The following is a 16,839-nucleotide window of genomic DNA, read 5'->3' on the forward strand; positions in this document are numbered from 1 at the left end:
TCTGTCTTGTTATTAATCCAATAACTACTTTTAGGTTTCCACAGCACTGCACAGATGACTATTTGTTTGTAGTGTACTAAAATAAATTCTCTTATTTAGAGGTGGAAAAAGTGCAAATCTTTATTAAGTGCGTAAATGCTCATTACAGGACATTATCTTTTATCTATTAATAGAAAATCTGTTTAATATTTGTAATATTTTCATACTATTTGCTCTGAATGTTGGTAAAGTATTCAGAGCAACATAATGCATTAAGTATTTATTAATTTAATCTAATATTCAGCCGCTCTTATTAATAATTTTAGTACTAGTCATTTTTTTTCGAGCTACTAGTCGGAAATGGTCTTCCACGCAGAAGCGTTGAGGTCAAGGAGCTCGTGCAACGACGTGCAAGCTAACTGTAGTCCGCGTAACTTTGTAGCTAGCGAGCTAAAGAGGCTTTCGAAGAGATTTTTATTCATCCACCTCAACATAAATGTAACAGCAACACGATAACAACATATTACTCTTTGCAACTGTGATTTCTTGGACCGGAACGATGACCAAGTCAAACGGTGTCGATCTTGACAAGTTAATGGAGGAGTTTTCTCAGCTAGAGCTGGTGAGGTAGCTAAGCTAACTCGTTGATGGCTAACTGTTGTCTGTACGGTTTGATTTAAATGTCTGTTTTTCAGTTTGTGCCTCTTAATTGAACTTAAGATGTTTAGTGTATGAGTAGTAGTCGCAGTAGTTTGTACTTTTAATGTTACTTTACTTAACGTTACTCACTTCCTTTCTAAATTGTACAATATATGTTCGGTGATCTCTCAGTACATGCTAGTTTGTATTTTGTGAAGAGTAACTGTACTCCTCGCTTTTATCCAACAGAAAATTACTGAGGTTCGTGGTAAAAACAACATGTTGGAGATCATGCTGGAGGATGCCAACAGACTCCTGAAATTCTATCAAACTAAGGAGAAAAGTTTGATTGACGGTCAGTTTTTGTCTTTAATTAAATGCTGGGGTTTCACCTCTTTATATACAGTCTGTGGGTTTCACACTTCTTATACTGTTCAGTTTGGTTTCCAGGATTTAAGAGCCCGGTGGTGTCTGATTTTGTGTTTGTCTGTCTCCCTCTGCTGGTGTTTTTGAGTTTCTACCTCTGATTTTCAGTTCAATAAAGTTTATTGATATGGTTTATTGAATAAACCACATCCTAAATTTGTTAAATTACAGGCAGGTTGATATAAATTGGGAATTTAATTTAATGTGTCAGATTGTTGAGTATTATTTGCACATGTTTGACAATAATTTATTTATAAAACACTGGAAGGATGAGTTTTAGTTACAGATGGTGTTGAGTAAGTTTATAACCATGGGGGAAAAATGAATATTGAGAACTTGAATTAAAACCATTGATTAGAAATAGCTAATTCTGTTAATCGTCCTATCACAGAGAGAGACAGTCTTCTGGTCACACTGAACAAACTGCAGCAGACTCTGCAGGAGCAGTTCAACTTCAGAGGTGACTATAATAATCAGTTGATACTTAAAAATCTACCAATAATAATATCCCTGATGATTTGAAAACTCGCAGATTGTTTGGAAGCCATAGAAACAGTAAAGCTAAAGTTACAGGGCAATAAGCTTTACAGTAAATTAATATTTTTCTGTTCTGATGAGTGTTTTGATTTAGTAATACTCCTAAGTATCATCATGTAAATATTCAGATTGCTCATCATGTTGCAGAGGAGAATGAGAGACTGAAGAACAACATGGCGGATCTGAAACGACAGAGCGAGAGAACAGCAGAGGTAAGAACTGAAGATTTGTCAGAGCAGGAAAAGCACCAGTAGATAAACAGTGTCTCCACTCTCATCTTAGTGTCTCGTTAAGGTGCTTCAGTAATCAAAATGTGCTCCATGAGAAATGTAGGCGTCTGATTTCTGGAGTCAGCTGCATTGACATGTTTAGTTGTTTATCAGGGGTTTTTCTGTGGATTCAAATGTACAGCCTCTAAGTTACAGTCCTGTATGAAATCAGAATGATCAGTTAGCGATGCTAAATGTTCATCATCAGCCAGTGATGTGGTGTGTTGGCCTGCGTGTTGTCGTCAGGACGGAGAGGCTGAGGTTCGGCGGCTGGTCAGTGAAATGAAAACAGAAGCAGACAGACACAAGAGGGAGCTAGAGGCTGTAAGACAGCAGTGCAGGAGGGAGGTGGAGCAGGCTCACAGGGAGGCCTTCAGTCAGTGTAAGGCCTCAGTGCATCGACTCACTGGTCCAGAACTGCTAATGTCCAACCAGATGTATTTAGAGTCAAAGTCTTACCACCATAACACCTAAAAACACACATACAGAGCAGAGCATCAGAGCAGAAACTGAATAAACAAAAAATAAAGAAAAACAGAACAAGTGTGTCACAGCTTTAATCTGTGTGGTGGTGTTTTTATTTCCTGACAGTGGAAGCTAAAGATGCAGAAGTGAAAAAGCTGCTGGAGAAAAAAGACCTGGATCTGGAGGAGATGAGGAGGAGGCTGAAGGATCAGGAGAGGGAGAGGCAGAGCGAGCTGCTGAAGTTAAAAATGGAGGTAGATGAAAAGCTGCACTGAGACTTACTGCTCTTTAATGCAGCACAGCGTGAGAGTGAGGTCCTGTAAAACTTGGTGACAGCGCCCCCTAGTGGCTAGACCCCTAAACAACCTGTCTTTTAAAACTGATCATTATATTCTACATGATTCAGAAGCAAAGGTCCCTTTTTGTGGTAAAACACTCGCCCTGTTTTAACGGAGTAACTATTTTTCTGGACTTGATTATTGAGGAGTCAGTCTGCAGGATCAGGTCTTATCTAGTCTCACGTGTGGACAATATGACACAGTCCACAGCAGGAACATTCTGTGAAACTAGCTGAAAACTTGTGGATGATTTCAACGTGAACTCGACTCTGTTTTGGTCTTGAGTGGCCAGTTTCAGCTCGTTTACAGGTGCTTTTCTCTGTGTGTTTTGTCAGTTTGGTGCGAAGTTAGCCAGAGTTCAGAGCACGGCTCAGTGGAGCCAACAACAGCAGCAGCAGCAACAACAACAACAACAACATGGCTCCAACCTTCTTCCTCAGAGTGTGTTCAGGAGGGTGAGCAGCCCACACACAACCTTTCATCTCCCTCTACAAAACAAACTGAAGCTGTAGCCTGCCTGTTTAAGTCTAGAGTTTTAACTGATGTAGATCCTGAGACAAAGGGTTTGGGTTTGTAGGTTTGTGTCCTGTCTCATCCTGTCTGTCCTCTCTTCCCAGTAGCACGCTCCCTCTGCACTGTGATCTGTAGTTTTCATCATTTTTAGACACTAAAAATCATAAATTACAGGGAAAATCACTCAAATAGTCTGTGCATGCAGATAATAATTTACCAGGTGCGCTCATCCCCAAGAATCACTGAGTAAAATATTCAGAATCAGTGGGTGCTATCAGCTGTTTTGTTCTGAGAAATGTGTTGCATGTCTTGTTTATGTCGCCTCTTTCTAGGATGTGTGTGTCAGTGTGTGTGTTGGATTATCTGTGTCCTCAGAAGCTGCAGTTTTTCCAGGAGGAGAAGAACAGGGAGATTGAGGCTCTGCGTCAGCGAATCACAGAGCTGGAAGAGAACCAGCGTGCCGGCGGCCTCAGCGACAACCGCCTGAAGAGGAGGAGAGTCCAGTTCGATTAGAGGCTAACGATGCTAACGAGCGGCTGACCTGACCTGTAACTGAAGTGTTTCTAAACATCTAGATTTCAGTTTCATTTGAAAAAGAAAATTCCTCTAAGATATTGAGATTGTTTAACTGCTTCTTATGCACGTCATACCTGGTTAGATTTGCAGTGTCATCACCTGGTTTACAGGTGACCAGCGTGCAGAGAGAACACTGAAACACGGGCCATATTCCTGTCTAAAGCTTTAATCCAATCAGACGCCTGCAGGGAGGGAAGAGGAGGGAGGGGGAGGCGTAGGAGCAGCTGCGATAGCTGGAAGGCCTGTTTCATTCAAGGAATTAAACCTGTTTATCTCTTTTCATTCAAAGAAAAAAATCGATTAATTCTGACTCATTTCCCTGTTTTTCTTTTTTCCCCTGGTTCCTTGAAATCAAAATTTCCTCGTTCTAATCTTGACAGACGTCCACTTCCTGTAATTTGTGTTTTTCCTGTTTGCAAAAGCAGACATCTGTAATGACGTGTGTTTCTCAGAAACATGAAACTTGCACCTGAGTACTGATAAGAATCAGTTTTTATTCGCTGAATTCAGACACTTAAAATTGAGGCCAAACAGTTAGATCTTGGTTTGATCATACCACAGATTCTTGTTTCTCACAGTCTGAGAGTCCTTTAGGTGCTTTTTTTGCAAACTCCAAAGCCAGTTTTCATGCATATTTCACTGAGTAGAGGCTTCCATCTGTGGTGCAGTGATCTAGGAAGAGTCCTGGTTGTTCTAAATTTCATGGGGACCGATGCAGCAGAGATGTTACTGTTGCCTTCTCCAGATCTAGTTTATTTTTTGCTCTGATGAACAATTTAAGCACAAACCTGCAACATAACAAAATGTTTAGAAGGTGAAGGGGTCTGAATACTTTCTGAATGCACACTTATTGACTCTGTTTCCAGAGTTAGATGAAAAGGTTGATATGAGACTTGTCTGTACACTGAATATGAAGCTATTGCCAGCACTTGGTTAGCTTAGCTTAGCATAAAGACTGGAAACAGGTGGAAACAGCTTCTCTCCTGTGTGTCGGCTGCTGCTCACAGGGACAACACACCTGAATGAAGACGCTCCGCCCAGTGGAGCGTTGACCTCTTACTCTGTAATCTCTTTATGTGTTCTGCTCAGCCAGCGTCTAAGAGTGACAGGGAGCTAATCTCTATGGGAACATTGGGTAATGCCGTTGCATAACATTTCATCTTCACAAAAGCCAGGAGATCAACCTTAGCTACATAACACGACCGTGACTCTTAGCACAGGTGTGTTCTTCTAAAACCTGCAACCCAGTGTATTCTGACCACATCTACTGTCAATTCAAATGCACGTAGCCGACAAATGAAGTCGTCTGTCGTGAGGTTTTGGCCTCATTTTTGCTGCCCCTGAATCGCTGTTAACCATTTGAAGGGATTAGGACGGACCTAAATTAAAACAGGATTAGAGATCATGACACCACCTTAATCCCTCGTCCCTCATCGAGAAGGCGAGGGGTGAAGTCAGGGAGAGGTGAGCGGCGAGGGGGAGTGGTCAGGGAAGCCTGCACAGGCTGTCCACTCAACTGATGGTTCAAACATGTGTCCCCTCCCCTCCTGTGGTCCTGGGCATGAGTGTACAGTAGTCTGTCAGAGAGGAAGGAGAGGGATGGCAGCGTTCTGCTCAGATGAGACTTTTTGAGGTGATTTGGCACAAACGGAGTCAAAACTCAGCATGAAAGTGAAGAAAATAAATTTTTCTGGATCTTACTGGGCCAAAAGATGCAGGTTTTGTTGTTTGCAGCCGACTCCTCGGCTGTGATTTGATGCAGAGCACCACTTTGGAAACTTGGTAAGGAAATGAAAATCTTCTTGTCTTTTTTTTGTCAAACCTTCTGTTTTACAGCTAATTTTTACATTTTTACAGTAAAATGTGTAAAAGAAAAACTTACATAAGATGTTTTATGTAATTTATTAATATAGACTTTGAATCTTTGTTGACAGGGCTTCAGTGAAGCACTGGGAGAATATTTTGTACGAGTATTTGTCACGTTTCAAGTGTTTGCTTCCTCGTTAAGTCCTTATACATTATGTTAATGAGCTAGCCTTATTTTGCAGCTGCTTTTTAAAACTCTTATTACCTGATTAGAGTGTTTCTGTTTCCTGTTTGTCGTGTTTTTGAAGATGCCCCTTATCTCCAGCCTGCTACAGAAATGCCCGGGGGCCAGTACCAGGTGACGAGCACCAAGCTCCACCACAGCCTCTACAGCCTGACGGACAGCTCGGTCGCCGACCCCGAGGATGAGGAGGCCGAGGCCCCGCTGCCCCTCACCCCGCTGCAGAAGCTCACCACCAACATGTGCAAGGACGAGAAGACCATCAAGGAGCTGATCATAGGCCGCAGGGTGGGCTTCTACAAGGTGCGGGGGGAGATCGGCTACGGGACGTTCTCCAGGGTGAAAATGGCTTTTCATGCTCTGACGAAAGGTTTGTGTACAGAAGTCCTGAGACGAGAGGTTGTTGTTGTTTGTTGTGGTTATTGTTGTTTAACGTCTCTGTGTTCCTTCATTCTCCTTGTCCTCATAGACAAAGTGGCCCTGAAGATCCTGGACAAGACGAGGCTGGACTTTCAGGCCCAGCGTCTGCTCTCCAGGGAGATCAGCAGCATGGAGTCCCTGCAGCACCCCAACGTGGTCCGTCTGTACGAGGTGGTGGAGACGCCGAGCCGCCTCTACCTGGTGCTGGAGTACGCGGGAGGAGGAGACCTCCACAACAGGATCTGCAACGACGGGAAGTTTTCAGACAACGCCAGCAAGATCACCTTCGCCCAGATCCTCTCTGCCATCAAATACATGGTCAGTGACGAGATTTTTGTTTTTAACGTTTAAAAAGTCTGAAATGACACTTCAGAAAAGTGAAAAAAAAATTTCAGATGTACAAAAATGAGGAAGAAAAAATGATTTGAAAACACTAAGAACAGTTTAAATTCTTCTGCTGCAGGGATCACAGGGACTTTGTCCATGTCCCTGATTTGAAAACAAAAACAAAGATGGCTTTAAAATTTCTTTGACCTATTTACTGCAGCAGTCGGCACAAAGTTTCACAAAGCAGCGGCTTGATATGACAAACGTTTCAGGGGCGTTCACGTTGGTTTAAGATGTTTTGATTGCACTAGTTTGAACAAAAACCACCCACAGCAGAGACGTCCTGAGAGGCCCAGAATCTCAGCGGTTGAGTAAAAGTTTGTCACAACCAACGAAGGCCAAGACTGTTCAAGTACAGTCCAGGTTTTACCAGAACCAGAGCCCACAGGTCTACAGTCTCAGATCTGGATTTCAAACCAAATATACGTTTTGCTCTGCAGCACAGCATCAACATCATCCACCGGGACCTGAAGGCGGAGAACGTTCTGTTCACCAGCAGCGGCTGCGTGAAGGTGGCTGACTTCGGGTTCAGCACGCGCGTTTCGAACCGCAGCGACGCCCTCGACACCTTCTGCGGCTCTCCGCCGTACGCCGCCCCGGAGCTCTTCAGGGACGAGTGTTACCTGGGGCCGCCGGTGGACGTGTGGGCCATGGGCGTCCTGCTCTTCTTCATGGTGACCGGCACCATGCCGTTCCGCGCCGAAACCATGGGCAAGCTGCGGCGCTGCATCATCGAAGGCGCCTACACCATCCCCCCGTGGGTGCCTGGCCCCTGCCAGAGGCTCATCAAGGGCATCCTGAAGCCGGTCCCCGCCGAGCGTTACGCCATCGACCAGATGATGGGCTGCGACTGGCTCCTGCCTGTGGAGTTCCCCTGGGTGATGGTGAGTCCCGAACCGCCCAGCCCCCGGCAGAGCCTGCTGGACTCAGAGTATGGGGACCTAGGAGGAGGAGGACAAGGAGGTCAAGAGCTCGCTGGAGGAGCTCGGATTCACCACGGAGCACCTTCGGAACAATCAGACCACGGACAGCCGCAGCCCCGTCACCGGGGTTTATCGCATCCTGCTGCACCGAGCGCAGAAGAACAGGGGCTGCGACTGTCCCCCTGTGGTCCGAGGGATGGTGAGGGACCCCAAGAGAGAGGGGCTCCGGGCCTACAGGGGCCTCAGGCACACCTCCAAGTTCTGTGTGCTTTCATAACAAACTGCTCTTTTTATACACACCTCTTTTATACCAATAAACAGCAGCAGCACTGATTTTTTATTTGATTTTCCATCGTGTACGGGACAGTGTAGTTTAATACTCTTTATTATTATTTGATTATTATCTCCTCCTGTGTATGAAAGTGCCTGATGAAACTGTGAAAACATCTATTTAAATTATTTCCCCTGCAGATAAAGTGAATTTAGAATCATCCTGTAAAACTGAAAATACTCTATCGGCTGCTTTTCTTTAATTTTATCATTTTAATCCTCTCTGGACCTGCTGAGGGTCCAGACCCTTAGCTTGAGAACCACTTGTTTAACCTGTAAAATGTTGGGAAGGTAATGAGAAATGTTCTTTACTGGTTCTCCGAGGCAAACAGCCAAGAAGACAGCGTTAATTAATGATCATTATTTCCTCTAATCATTAGAATCAAACTACTAATGTTTATGTTTCTTTAAGGGGAAAGAAGAAGCTCAGAGCCACGTGAACTGTCTCAGTCTCTCAATCAGACTCTTATTGTGTATGAAGAGATGAATAAAGTGTAAACTCTGTGCTGCAGATTTCATTGTTGAGCTCCAGAGCAGGTGTCTGCTGCTCATCTCGCGTCTTTGTGGCCTGTTTACCAAAAGTTTCACTAAGTGCCTGCGAGTAAATAATAGTCCCGACAGCAGCTGGCAGGACACCAGATGATCCTCAGGACCTCTCCCCTCCTCATCTCCACAACCGGCCCAAACCAGTCAGACCCAAACACCCCAATACCCCCCCTCCCCTCCGGCTCCTCCCAGCCCTGCCCTGCGCCGACCCCCACCTGCAGGAAGCGGCAGATGGCGCGGCGTGGCTGCGGAGACATCTGCAGGCCAGACAATAGGCGGCTCTGTGCGGACCGCTGGAGCTGACAGACCCCGGAGCTCCGCTATTGTGCGCTGCGCCATAGACATGCAGATGAGGGTCTGCAGGGGGAGGGAGCGCAGAAACCGGGGCAGCAGATGACAGGCCTCAGCGCCTTCCATGCAAATGTTGCTGAGTTTGAAACTTTGGCCAGTTTCAGAACCACTCCTCCTCCAGCCAACACAACACACACACACACACACAAACTCACGCAGCTTTGCGAGAGAGAGTGAAAACACAACAACAAATATTTAATCTTTTGTCTTTTATTGAACATTTTCCCTTTTCTTACAATTTCTACTGAGAAACTGTCAGAGATAAATTAGTTTCCAACGCTTCAGATCTTTTTAAAAACATTTGTCTTCATCACATTCATGAAGTTTTAGAAGATAATCTTACAAATTCTCCTTTTTTAACATTAATTTATCCATTTTCTAAAGTGAAACCTTTAGAGAAAAGACTTTTTTTGTTTAGTTTTAAAATATTTTTTGTCATCGTTAAATTTCTAAAGTGAAACCTTTAGAGAATTAAGACAATTCTGGAAAGTGGGAAACATTTCCGCTGATTGCAACTGTTGTCGTGTTGCTCAGCAAAGAGGACATCTTTAAAAAGTCCCTTTTTAAGAAGGCCTCTTCCTCAGCACCGCTTCTTCTCCTGCTGCGCGTGCTTCAACGTGCGACATTTGCTCTGTGGGAACCACAGGACGCAGAAGTCGCTTCTCCTTCCTCTCCAAACCTCATCCGCACAAAGAATGAGGGTCGATGTGTCGCTCTCGTGGCATACCTGACCTCGTTCACATAAAGAATGAGAGTCATCTTGGCATGGACGGGACAAGAGGCGACGGTTCGCGGCAGGGCCCCCTTTTCCTCGGGGGCCGGCGCCGCGCTGCCTGGACGGGAATCCTCCTCAGGAGTATCCAGGGATGAGCAGAAACAGGGTCATCCTGTTCATCAGGATGAGATATTTCCAGATAAGAAGCTTCACAGCATCTGAGCAAAGACAGAGGAGCCGAGGCCCGGATCAACGCTCGGGGAGGCTGATCTCGGGAACCCAGTCGTTCAGACGCCGGCTCTCCTCGCAGAACAGGTGCAGCTTCTCCAGAGCCGGATCCTCCCAAGACCCATCAGCTGGGTTCTGTTCAGAGAGGAAGAGGAATCAGGATTTAGTCACGTGTGTCTTTGAAAACAGCATCACATTTAGACTGAGAAGCTGAGGTTAGAGAATCAGGATCGCTGTCATTGAGCTCTACGCACCGTGATGAGGATGCAGTGGGCGTCTTCAAGCTGCTCCGCCTTGTCACCGACGATCTCAGCCAGACGCTGCATGTCGCTCACTCTGACGATGCTGATGTCGTTGTCGAAGCAGAAGGACTGGATGAGGGTGAAGTGGATCTGGAGAGCGATGTCGCACTCGAACTCCTCGTCCATGGCGAGGACGCAGAAGGACACGCTGTCCGGGTCACTGTGGAGAAACAACAAAGAGAGAAACCCGTGAGTTTTCATCCAGAACCTGAATCCAAAGGATGTGAAATCACAGTGAAGTTTAATCTTGTGAGTCTGATACTTACAGATTCATAACTTTGGCGCACTCGTAGACGCCGACGGTGAGGGAGTCGTTGTCTTTGGCGGACACCAGGACTTCCTCCAGGGCTTTGCCGGTGCACTGAGCGCGCTCAGTGCTGGGGTTCTGGATCAGAACTTCCTCAAGAGTCATGATGAAGACGATGGAAGATTATTCCAGAGCTTTCGGAGACACAGAGAGAGAGATATCCGAGAGTGTGTGAAGAGCAGAGTGTTTCCAAACCCGCTGCCCTCCTTTTTTTATACCCCGCAGCTCGTGCGGCGCAGTGAAAGCGCTGCGTTCTGATTGGCCGAGGCTGAATGGTGTATTGGTATGATAATGCCATTGTCACACTCCGGCTCGTGGCAGATTGATGGGGGTCATCGAGCCACGCACGCTCCCTCCTCCTCCTCCTCTGAGCAGCAGCCTGGCCTGAAACTAAAAATAGCTTCATTAAAAAACACAAGTTTGATCGCTCTGCAGCTCGTCTGTGCGAATAAAAGAAACACAGGAGGTGATTTGACTCTTAGAGCTGCACGATGAAAACCTACTGCACTCATCCATGCATTAATAAGAACGCTCCTTTAGTCGTTCTTGTGCGTTTTACACACAATTAAATGAACTGTAAAAGTGCGCAGACGCGTCTTATCGGTTCTTTTTGGAACAGTTGAAGTCTCATGTGAACTCATCTGCTGCAAGAAAACTCAACAAACTCTCAATAATGTTCCTTAATGTTAAACTTTTGTTGATAACGCAACATGGAGAAAGTGTGAAGGTCCCCTCCCCCACTCTGTCCTCTCTCCCCCCGAGCAGCAGCAGAGAGAAAGGGCAGGTGGATGATGCCATCTGTGGACTAGAGACTGGCCATAAAACGGCCCCATTGTGCGCGCAGAAGTCCTCTATTATCACGGTCCCCCTCCATACAAATGCAAATGAACAGCGCGTGCCAGAACGCTGTGCGTGCTGCGCAATCTGCACTGCACGGCCCATGCGGACCACGTGACCATCAGCTGTCCAGAAAATCCTTGCTCGGTTTTTTTTTTTTAAATTATTTATTTACTCTGGGGAGTTCAGGGCGCACACACTGAGTTCTATAGGAAAACTTTAGAGGTTTATTGCACTTGTTTGGTGTTTGGTGCGTGGATCCACCCAATGTTTTCATCTGTGGTGTAAATTAAACCACTTCTGGGTCATTTTTACGCACGACGAAACTTTTACGCACGCTGCATGCCCACTGTTAAAACAGTTTCTCCACAATAGTTCGCGCACATTTGCTTCTGTTTAGTGTTTGATTTGTTGATGCATTAAATGTGTTTGTCCGTGACTTTAAATAAACCTGTTTCTGACGACTTTTTGCTTTTACGCGCGACAAAACTTTTACGCACGGATTTCTAATACCTGTTCTACTGTTTCTCCCCAACAGCTCGTGCTTATTTGGAGATACTTAAGCTGCATAATGATTCAAAACACATCTAGCATTAGCTCAGGCCTGCTGCCACTGCTGCGTAAATAGTGGAGGGGGGTAGGAGACACAGGTTGGCGGTGATTGATTCAGCGCTTTTGTTCCGAGCAGCAGATGGAGAACTGTCGCTATGAGGGGACACTCCACCTCCCTCCCTCCCCCCTCCTCTGTTCTCTCCTAAACCCAGGTCAACCCCGACCCCAGGGCGCGCCGATCTTTTGTCAGCGAGTCTCCACATTCGCCGATCTGTTGTCTGAGTTATGATTACATTTGAATGCCAAAGAGGGGAGAGCTTATGGTCCAAACTTTCACAGTGAAAAGTGTTATCTCCATAAGTGCCACAGACGTGTACAGGCTGATAAAAATCACTTTCGGTTGCGCAGTGAATGCGCAAGAATTCCTCAAAGTGTGTTTTGCTAACAACAAACCGCTTATCTGAACATTACTGCAGCAACACGCTCATTTGTTTATTTCTATTTGCTGTGCTCGTGCTGCAGCCTCATCAGCCCGTCAGCTGGTCCAGAGGCCTTTCATCCAAAGTCTGATTTGGATCCAGCTGATTGAGACTCAAACTCTGAGCTATTTTAGGAAGGATCAGCTTGCATGGCCCACAGGGCAGGCGCGTGCAAATCGATACCGACCTATTGTTGCTGAAGCACATCTGCCAGACGGAGCAGCGCGCGACAGGTGTTGGTGGTCAAAGCTCTTTTCTGGTGACCTGCGGCGAAAGCCCTAAACCTCTTTGTAAGGGTGGAAGTGTCTAAAGCTGCAGGAGAAGTTGAAGTTGTTTGGATATTTGGCTTCTGGTGTTTCAGCTAACAGGAGAATATTTTAGTAGATGCAGAAAAAAGTGCAACAAATACTCGATTTTCAAGAGTTTCTGAGCCATAAAGCAACAAAACGCGCTTTAAACGTCAGCGTATCTTCACCAAAACCTCTGCGCTCAGATTTTGTTTAACTTAAAAATCCTAATTTGCAGCGAGATGAAAAACTGCGGCCATCACGCCCAGCAGGTGCTGCCTCGACTTCCTTTGTCCTTCTCTCCCTTCACCTTCCCCTCGGGGACAGATGGTATCTCTCGGTTGCTATGGGAGAACGATGCAGACAGAGAGATAAAGCACGCAGGCATCTCCAGATGCCACGCGCCTCAAATGAGGCCGGGCTTTAGGTATGCAAAGCAGCGGCGCGTGCCACTGCCCAATCTACAAAAAACAGTTCAGGCTGTGAAATTGGTCATGAGTTATAAAAGTCTGTCTGACATCCAGGACAACTAATATGGCGGATATCAACTTTTTTAGCTTCTTAACTACAAATAAAACTTACTACAGATCTGATGGGCATTTTCAAATGTATGTACAGTTTTAAATATGTGGCTTCCATTACAGTAAATTACATTAACAGGTATAATATTGGTTTATTTGCTGGTTTGCTGAAGAAAAGGTCTGCATGGGACTTAATTAGATGAATATTCATCTTAAAATCAGATCAATACTGAATCCAGGACTTTTATTTTGAAGGTTTTACAGGAAAAAAAAACACATTGCAGTGATCAAGTTGTTTCTTTGGACTTGCTGAAGTGAAACCTGCCATTTTGTTATTTTCTTCACATTTTTTTTCCATTTTTCAAGATTTAAGAGTCAGAGTTAAAGGTCAGCCATTGACTTCCATTCATTTCCGACTCTTGAAACATGCTTGAATCATATGCTTCAATCACAGTGAAAATCAAGTCTGAATTCATGCAGATTGATTTGTAAAGTACGCACTGTATTACCTTATTACAATAATTTGACCAAAATAAATACAGATTTGATTTTCACTTTGATGGATTTTGCACAAATCAAGCAAGTTTCAAGAGTCTGGTTTTTCGTTTTGTACAGAAATGAATGGAAGCTAATGGGGAGGGAGGATTTTAAAATCTGACTTCAGATCCTGAAACCATCGAACAATATGGAAGGACAAGAACAAAACAAAAGACACCCATGTTTTCCATTCATTTTCCGTACAGTCTGAAAGACGACAACAAACTCTTGAAACTTGTTTGAGTTGTTTAATTCAGACTTGATGTTCGCAGGATGAATGACAGTCCTCAAGAGTTTTTTAACAGATTTTCATACTGTGTGAAAATGAATGGAAGTAAATAACAGCTTGAAATATCATACAATTACATTAAAACCTACAGCAGATGCAGTGCTGCAGTTTGCAGAACATCTAAGATGCAGATCCTGTCGTATCGTCCTCTAACAGTTTGAATGGAAGTTATCGGTCGCTTTGAATTCATCCAGAACTTTGAGGACTTTGACGACAGCAGTCTGGTCTTCCTGTGTGGTTTCATTATTCCTGTACGCTCAAAGAATCATTTAAAGGTCAGAGAGTTTCTACATCTGATCCCTTTCAACCAAAGCTGCCCCCGACTTTCTAAGACTTTCTATAGGCACGCGTCCCAGAGGGTGGGGTGGGGGCTGCAGGGCCTGTTGTAGCCATTGTGATCCCGACGGCCAATCAGGGAGCGAGCGTGTGCCGGGTCTGCGGTATAAAAGCTGGCTGGATTTCAAGGAAGGAGCACAAACACTGTTCTCTTGGACTTTCTGACCACACATCAGCTACGACTTTAACGATGCAGTCTCCTGGAAAATCTCTGAAGGAGGCTCTGCTCTGTGCTCAGAGCGAGGACCGACTCACTGTGGGAGTCTACGAGAGCGCTAAAATCATGACTGAGTAAGTACAACAAACATGACTCAAATATGACTTTGGCATCTTCTCTGATGATTCACCTTGGTGGATGTCTGATCTGAGAGCTGCAGCTAACAGGAGGTGTCTTTTCTTCACCCACAGTGACCCGGACAGCGTGTCCTTCTGCGTCCTCGCCATGGACGAGGAGTTCGAGTGCGACATCGCTCTCCAGATCCACTTCACCCTCATCCAGTCCTTCTGCTTCGACAACGACATCAGCATCGTCAGAGTGAGCGACATGCAGCGTCTGGCTGAGATCGTCGGTGACAAGGCGGAGCAGCTTGAAGACGCCCACTGCATCCTCATCACGGTGCGTAGAGCTCAATGACAGCGATCCTGATTCTCTAACTTCAGCTTCTCAGTCTAAATGTGATGCTGTTTTCAAAGACAAACGTGACTAAATCCTGATTCCTCTTCCTCTCTGAACAGAACCCGGCTGATGGGTCTTGGGAGGATCCGGCTCTGGAGAAGCTGCACCTGTTCTGCGAGGAGAGCCGGCGTCTGAACGACTGGGTTCCCGAGATCAGCCTCCCCGAGCGTTGATCCGGGCCTCGGCTCCTCTGTCTTTGCTCAGATGCTGTGAAGCTTCTTATCTGGAAATATCTCATCCTGATGAACAGGATGACCCTGTTTCTGCTCATCCCTGGATACTCCTGAGGAGGATTCCCGTCCAGGCAGCGCGGCGCCGGCCCCCGAGGAAAAGGGGGCCCTGCCGCGAACCGTCGCCTCTTGTCCCGTCCATGCCAAGATGACTCTCATTCTTTATGTGAACGAGGTCAGGTATGCCACGAGAGCGACACATCGACCCTCATTCTTTGTGCGGATGAGGTTTGGAGAGGAAGGAGAAGCGACTTCTGCGTCCTGTGGTCCCCACAGAGCAAATGTCGCACGTTGAAGCACGCGCAGCAGGAGAAGAAGCGGTGCTGAGGAAGAGGCCTTCTTAAAAAGGGACTTTTTAAAGATGTCCTCTTTGCTGAGCAACACGACAACAGTTGCAATCAGCGGAAATGTTTCCCACTTTCCAGAATTGTCTTAATTCTCTAAAGGTTTCACTTTAGAAATTTAACGATGACAAAAAATATTCTTAAGAAAATATCTTAAGGTTTCACTTTCGATATTTAACTTCAAGAAAAAAATACAAAAAGTGTTTTAAATGGAAAAAAAACCTGAAACTGATCTTGAAAAAATACAGAAAAAACTAAAACTGAAAGTAAAGTACTTCCTGAAGGTTTCACTTCAGCTCTACTGTTCTCTCTTTGTCAAATAACTTGTTCACTGCAAATGTGATTTTGTATTTTTTGTAGAACAAAAACTTCGAAATAAAATATTTGACTCCAGTTTTTCTCTCTGACTGTTCTTTGACCTTTTCATCTGACATTAAAGTTCACCAAAGCACAAATATAATCCCATACAGACCTTTTCTTTTAGTCTGGTTTGACTCTGAGCTCTCTTAACAGTTTCCTGTAGTTTCAAAATGTCTTGTCTTTGTATTTTCTACCTGTGTGCTTGTTCACACATGTATTCAGCTTTGGAGAGGTTTGAGATTTGAGGAAATGTGAGAAACCAAAACAAAGCAAAAAGATCTCTTGTAGATCTAAACGTTGCTTTATTCATCGGGGTCCTTTGTCTGCTTCACTCGGTCTTAGTAATTCATTTAAATCACTTTCTGAATAAATCTGGGTTAAATACTGTGAGAGCATGTCCAAAGTTAAAGGAACAGTTCAACATTTTGGGAAATAAGCTCATGTCCCAGTCTGCAGAAAAGAGGAAACAGCGACCATGGCTCTGTCCAAAGGTAACAAACTCCATCTAATATCTAGTATCTACCGGATCCTATCTAAGTTGTATTTTTGTGGCTGAGCTAATCGCCTGTTTAGCTGCATATTTAGCACAGAGACGTTAAAGTGCTAGCTTTCTTTTCATGTAACTTTCACCAGGAAAGTTTTGCTTTAGCTTGACACAGTCATTCAGAGACTTTTTTGGCCTAGCAAAGGTGCAGAGTGCAGAGTTTCCGGCACAAAAAGTTTTAGACATGCATGCACGTAAACCAAGTGACAGCACGATGCACTTTATGCTCGTTCAGTTAAACCGCGGCTTCGTTCTGCCTCCTGTTTCATCCTCTCACCTCGCCCTCTTTTTGTCCGTCAGGTTCCTGGAAGTTTTAAATGTCAGAGCGACTCTGAGCTGGTGACATGTTTTCTGACTTTGATTCAGGGCCTTATCGGCAAAAATGTCAAACTGACTTCAGCTTCAATCACTGGCAGTTTTATTTCACCCTGCTCTCTGAAGCTGCAGATTAATGAAGCTGATCTTTTGCTCCTGGCACACGCTGCTTTTTCTTTCCTCTCTCTCATCTGTGATTCAGAATCTTTAAGAGGCTTTTGTGTCGGTGGATTC

At 45.0% G+C, this 16,839-nt stretch overlaps 4 protein-coding genes across 4 annotated transcripts; 3 read left to right on the forward strand and 1 right to left on the reverse strand.

Moving 5' to 3' along the window:
- Positions 1-346: 346 nt before the first annotated feature.
- LOC108901109 (coiled-coil domain-containing protein 152) lies at positions 347-3,784 on the forward strand. Its single transcript, XM_018702490.2, has 8 exons — positions 347-601; positions 868-973; positions 1,436-1,504; positions 1,729-1,793; positions 2,097-2,232; positions 2,442-2,569; positions 2,989-3,108; positions 3,542-3,784. Exons 1-8 carry the CDS (start codon positions 539-541, stop codon positions 3,677-3,679), a joined length of 825 nt encoding a protein of 274 aa, XP_018558006.1. The 5' UTR covers positions 347-538; the 3' UTR covers positions 3,680-3,784.
- Positions 3,785-5,603: 1,819 nt separating this feature from the next.
- Positions 5,604-8,561, forward strand: nim1kb (NIM1 serine/threonine protein kinase). Its single transcript, XM_018702489.2, is given in 4 exon segments — positions 5,604-6,159; positions 6,259-6,527; positions 7,037-7,530; positions 7,532-8,561. Coding segments are annotated over 4 exon segments (1,302 nt in total). The 5' UTR covers positions 5,604-5,885; the 3' UTR covers positions 7,797-8,561.
- A 379-nt stretch (positions 8,562-8,940) lies between these two features.
- On the reverse strand, positions 8,941-10,649 carry gadd45gb.1 (growth arrest and DNA-damage-inducible, gamma b, tandem duplicate 1). Its single transcript, XM_018702547.2, has 3 exons — positions 10,258-10,649; positions 9,944-10,151; positions 8,941-9,824 (listed from the first exon to the last, which is right to left on the reverse strand). The coding sequence occupies exons 1-3, from the start codon at positions 10,401-10,403 to the stop codon at positions 9,711-9,713; spliced, it is 468 nt and encodes a 155-aa protein (XP_018558063.1). The 5' UTR covers positions 10,404-10,649; the 3' UTR covers positions 8,941-9,710.
- Positions 10,650-13,864: 3,215 nt separating this feature from the next.
- Positions 13,865-15,769, forward strand: LOC108901137 (growth arrest and DNA damage-inducible protein GADD45 gamma-like). Its single transcript, XM_051072776.1, has 2 exons — positions 13,865-14,752; positions 14,872-15,769. The coding sequence occupies exons 1-2, from the start codon at positions 14,492-14,494 to the stop codon at positions 14,983-14,985; spliced, it is 375 nt and encodes a 124-aa protein (XP_050928733.1). The 5' UTR covers positions 13,865-14,491; the 3' UTR covers positions 14,986-15,769.
- Positions 15,770-16,839: the final 1,070 nt, after the last annotated feature.

This window comes from Lates calcarifer, linkage group LG9, assembly GCF_001640805.2.
Source record: "Lates calcarifer isolate ASB-BC8 linkage group LG9, TLL_Latcal_v3, whole genome shotgun sequence".
In the NCBI taxonomy this organism is placed as follows: Eukaryota; Metazoa; Chordata; class Actinopteri; family Centropomidae; genus Lates; species Lates calcarifer.

Excerpts from the sequence above, each read along its gene's own strand:
- LOC108901109 (XM_018702490.2), top strand. The coding sequence starts at position 539 with ATGACCAAGTCAAACGGTGTCGATCTTGACAAGTTAATGGAGGAGTTT. Across the intron at positions 1,505-1,728 it reads GGAGCAGTTCAACTTCAGAG|AGGAGAATGAGAGACTGAAG; the intron begins GTGACTATAATA and ends ATCATGTTGCAG. Across the intron at positions 2,233-2,441 it reads CAGGGAGGCCTTCAGTCAGT|TGGAAGCTAAAGATGCAGAA; the intron begins GTAAGGCCTCAG and ends ATTTCCTGACAG.
- gadd45gb.1 (XM_018702547.2), bottom strand. The coding sequence starts at position 10,403 with ATGACTCTTGAGGAAGTTCTGATCCAGAACCCCAGCACTGAGCGCGCT. Across the intron at positions 10,152-10,257 it reads TGCGCCAAAGTTATGAATCT|TGACCCGGACAGCGTGTCCT; the intron begins GTAAGTATCAGA and ends GTTTCTCCACAG. Across the intron at positions 9,825-9,943 it reads CCCACTGCATCCTCATCACG|AACCCAGCTGATGGGTCTTG; the intron begins GTGCGTAGAGCT and ends CTCTCTGAACAG.
- LOC108901137 (XM_051072776.1), top strand. The coding sequence starts at position 14,492 with ATGTCTGATCTGAGAGCTGCAGCTAACAGGAGGTGTCTTTTCTTCACC. Across the intron at positions 14,753-14,871 it reads CCCACTGCATCCTCATCACG|AACCCGGCTGATGGGTCTTG; the intron begins GTGCGTAGAGCT and ends CTCTCTGAACAG.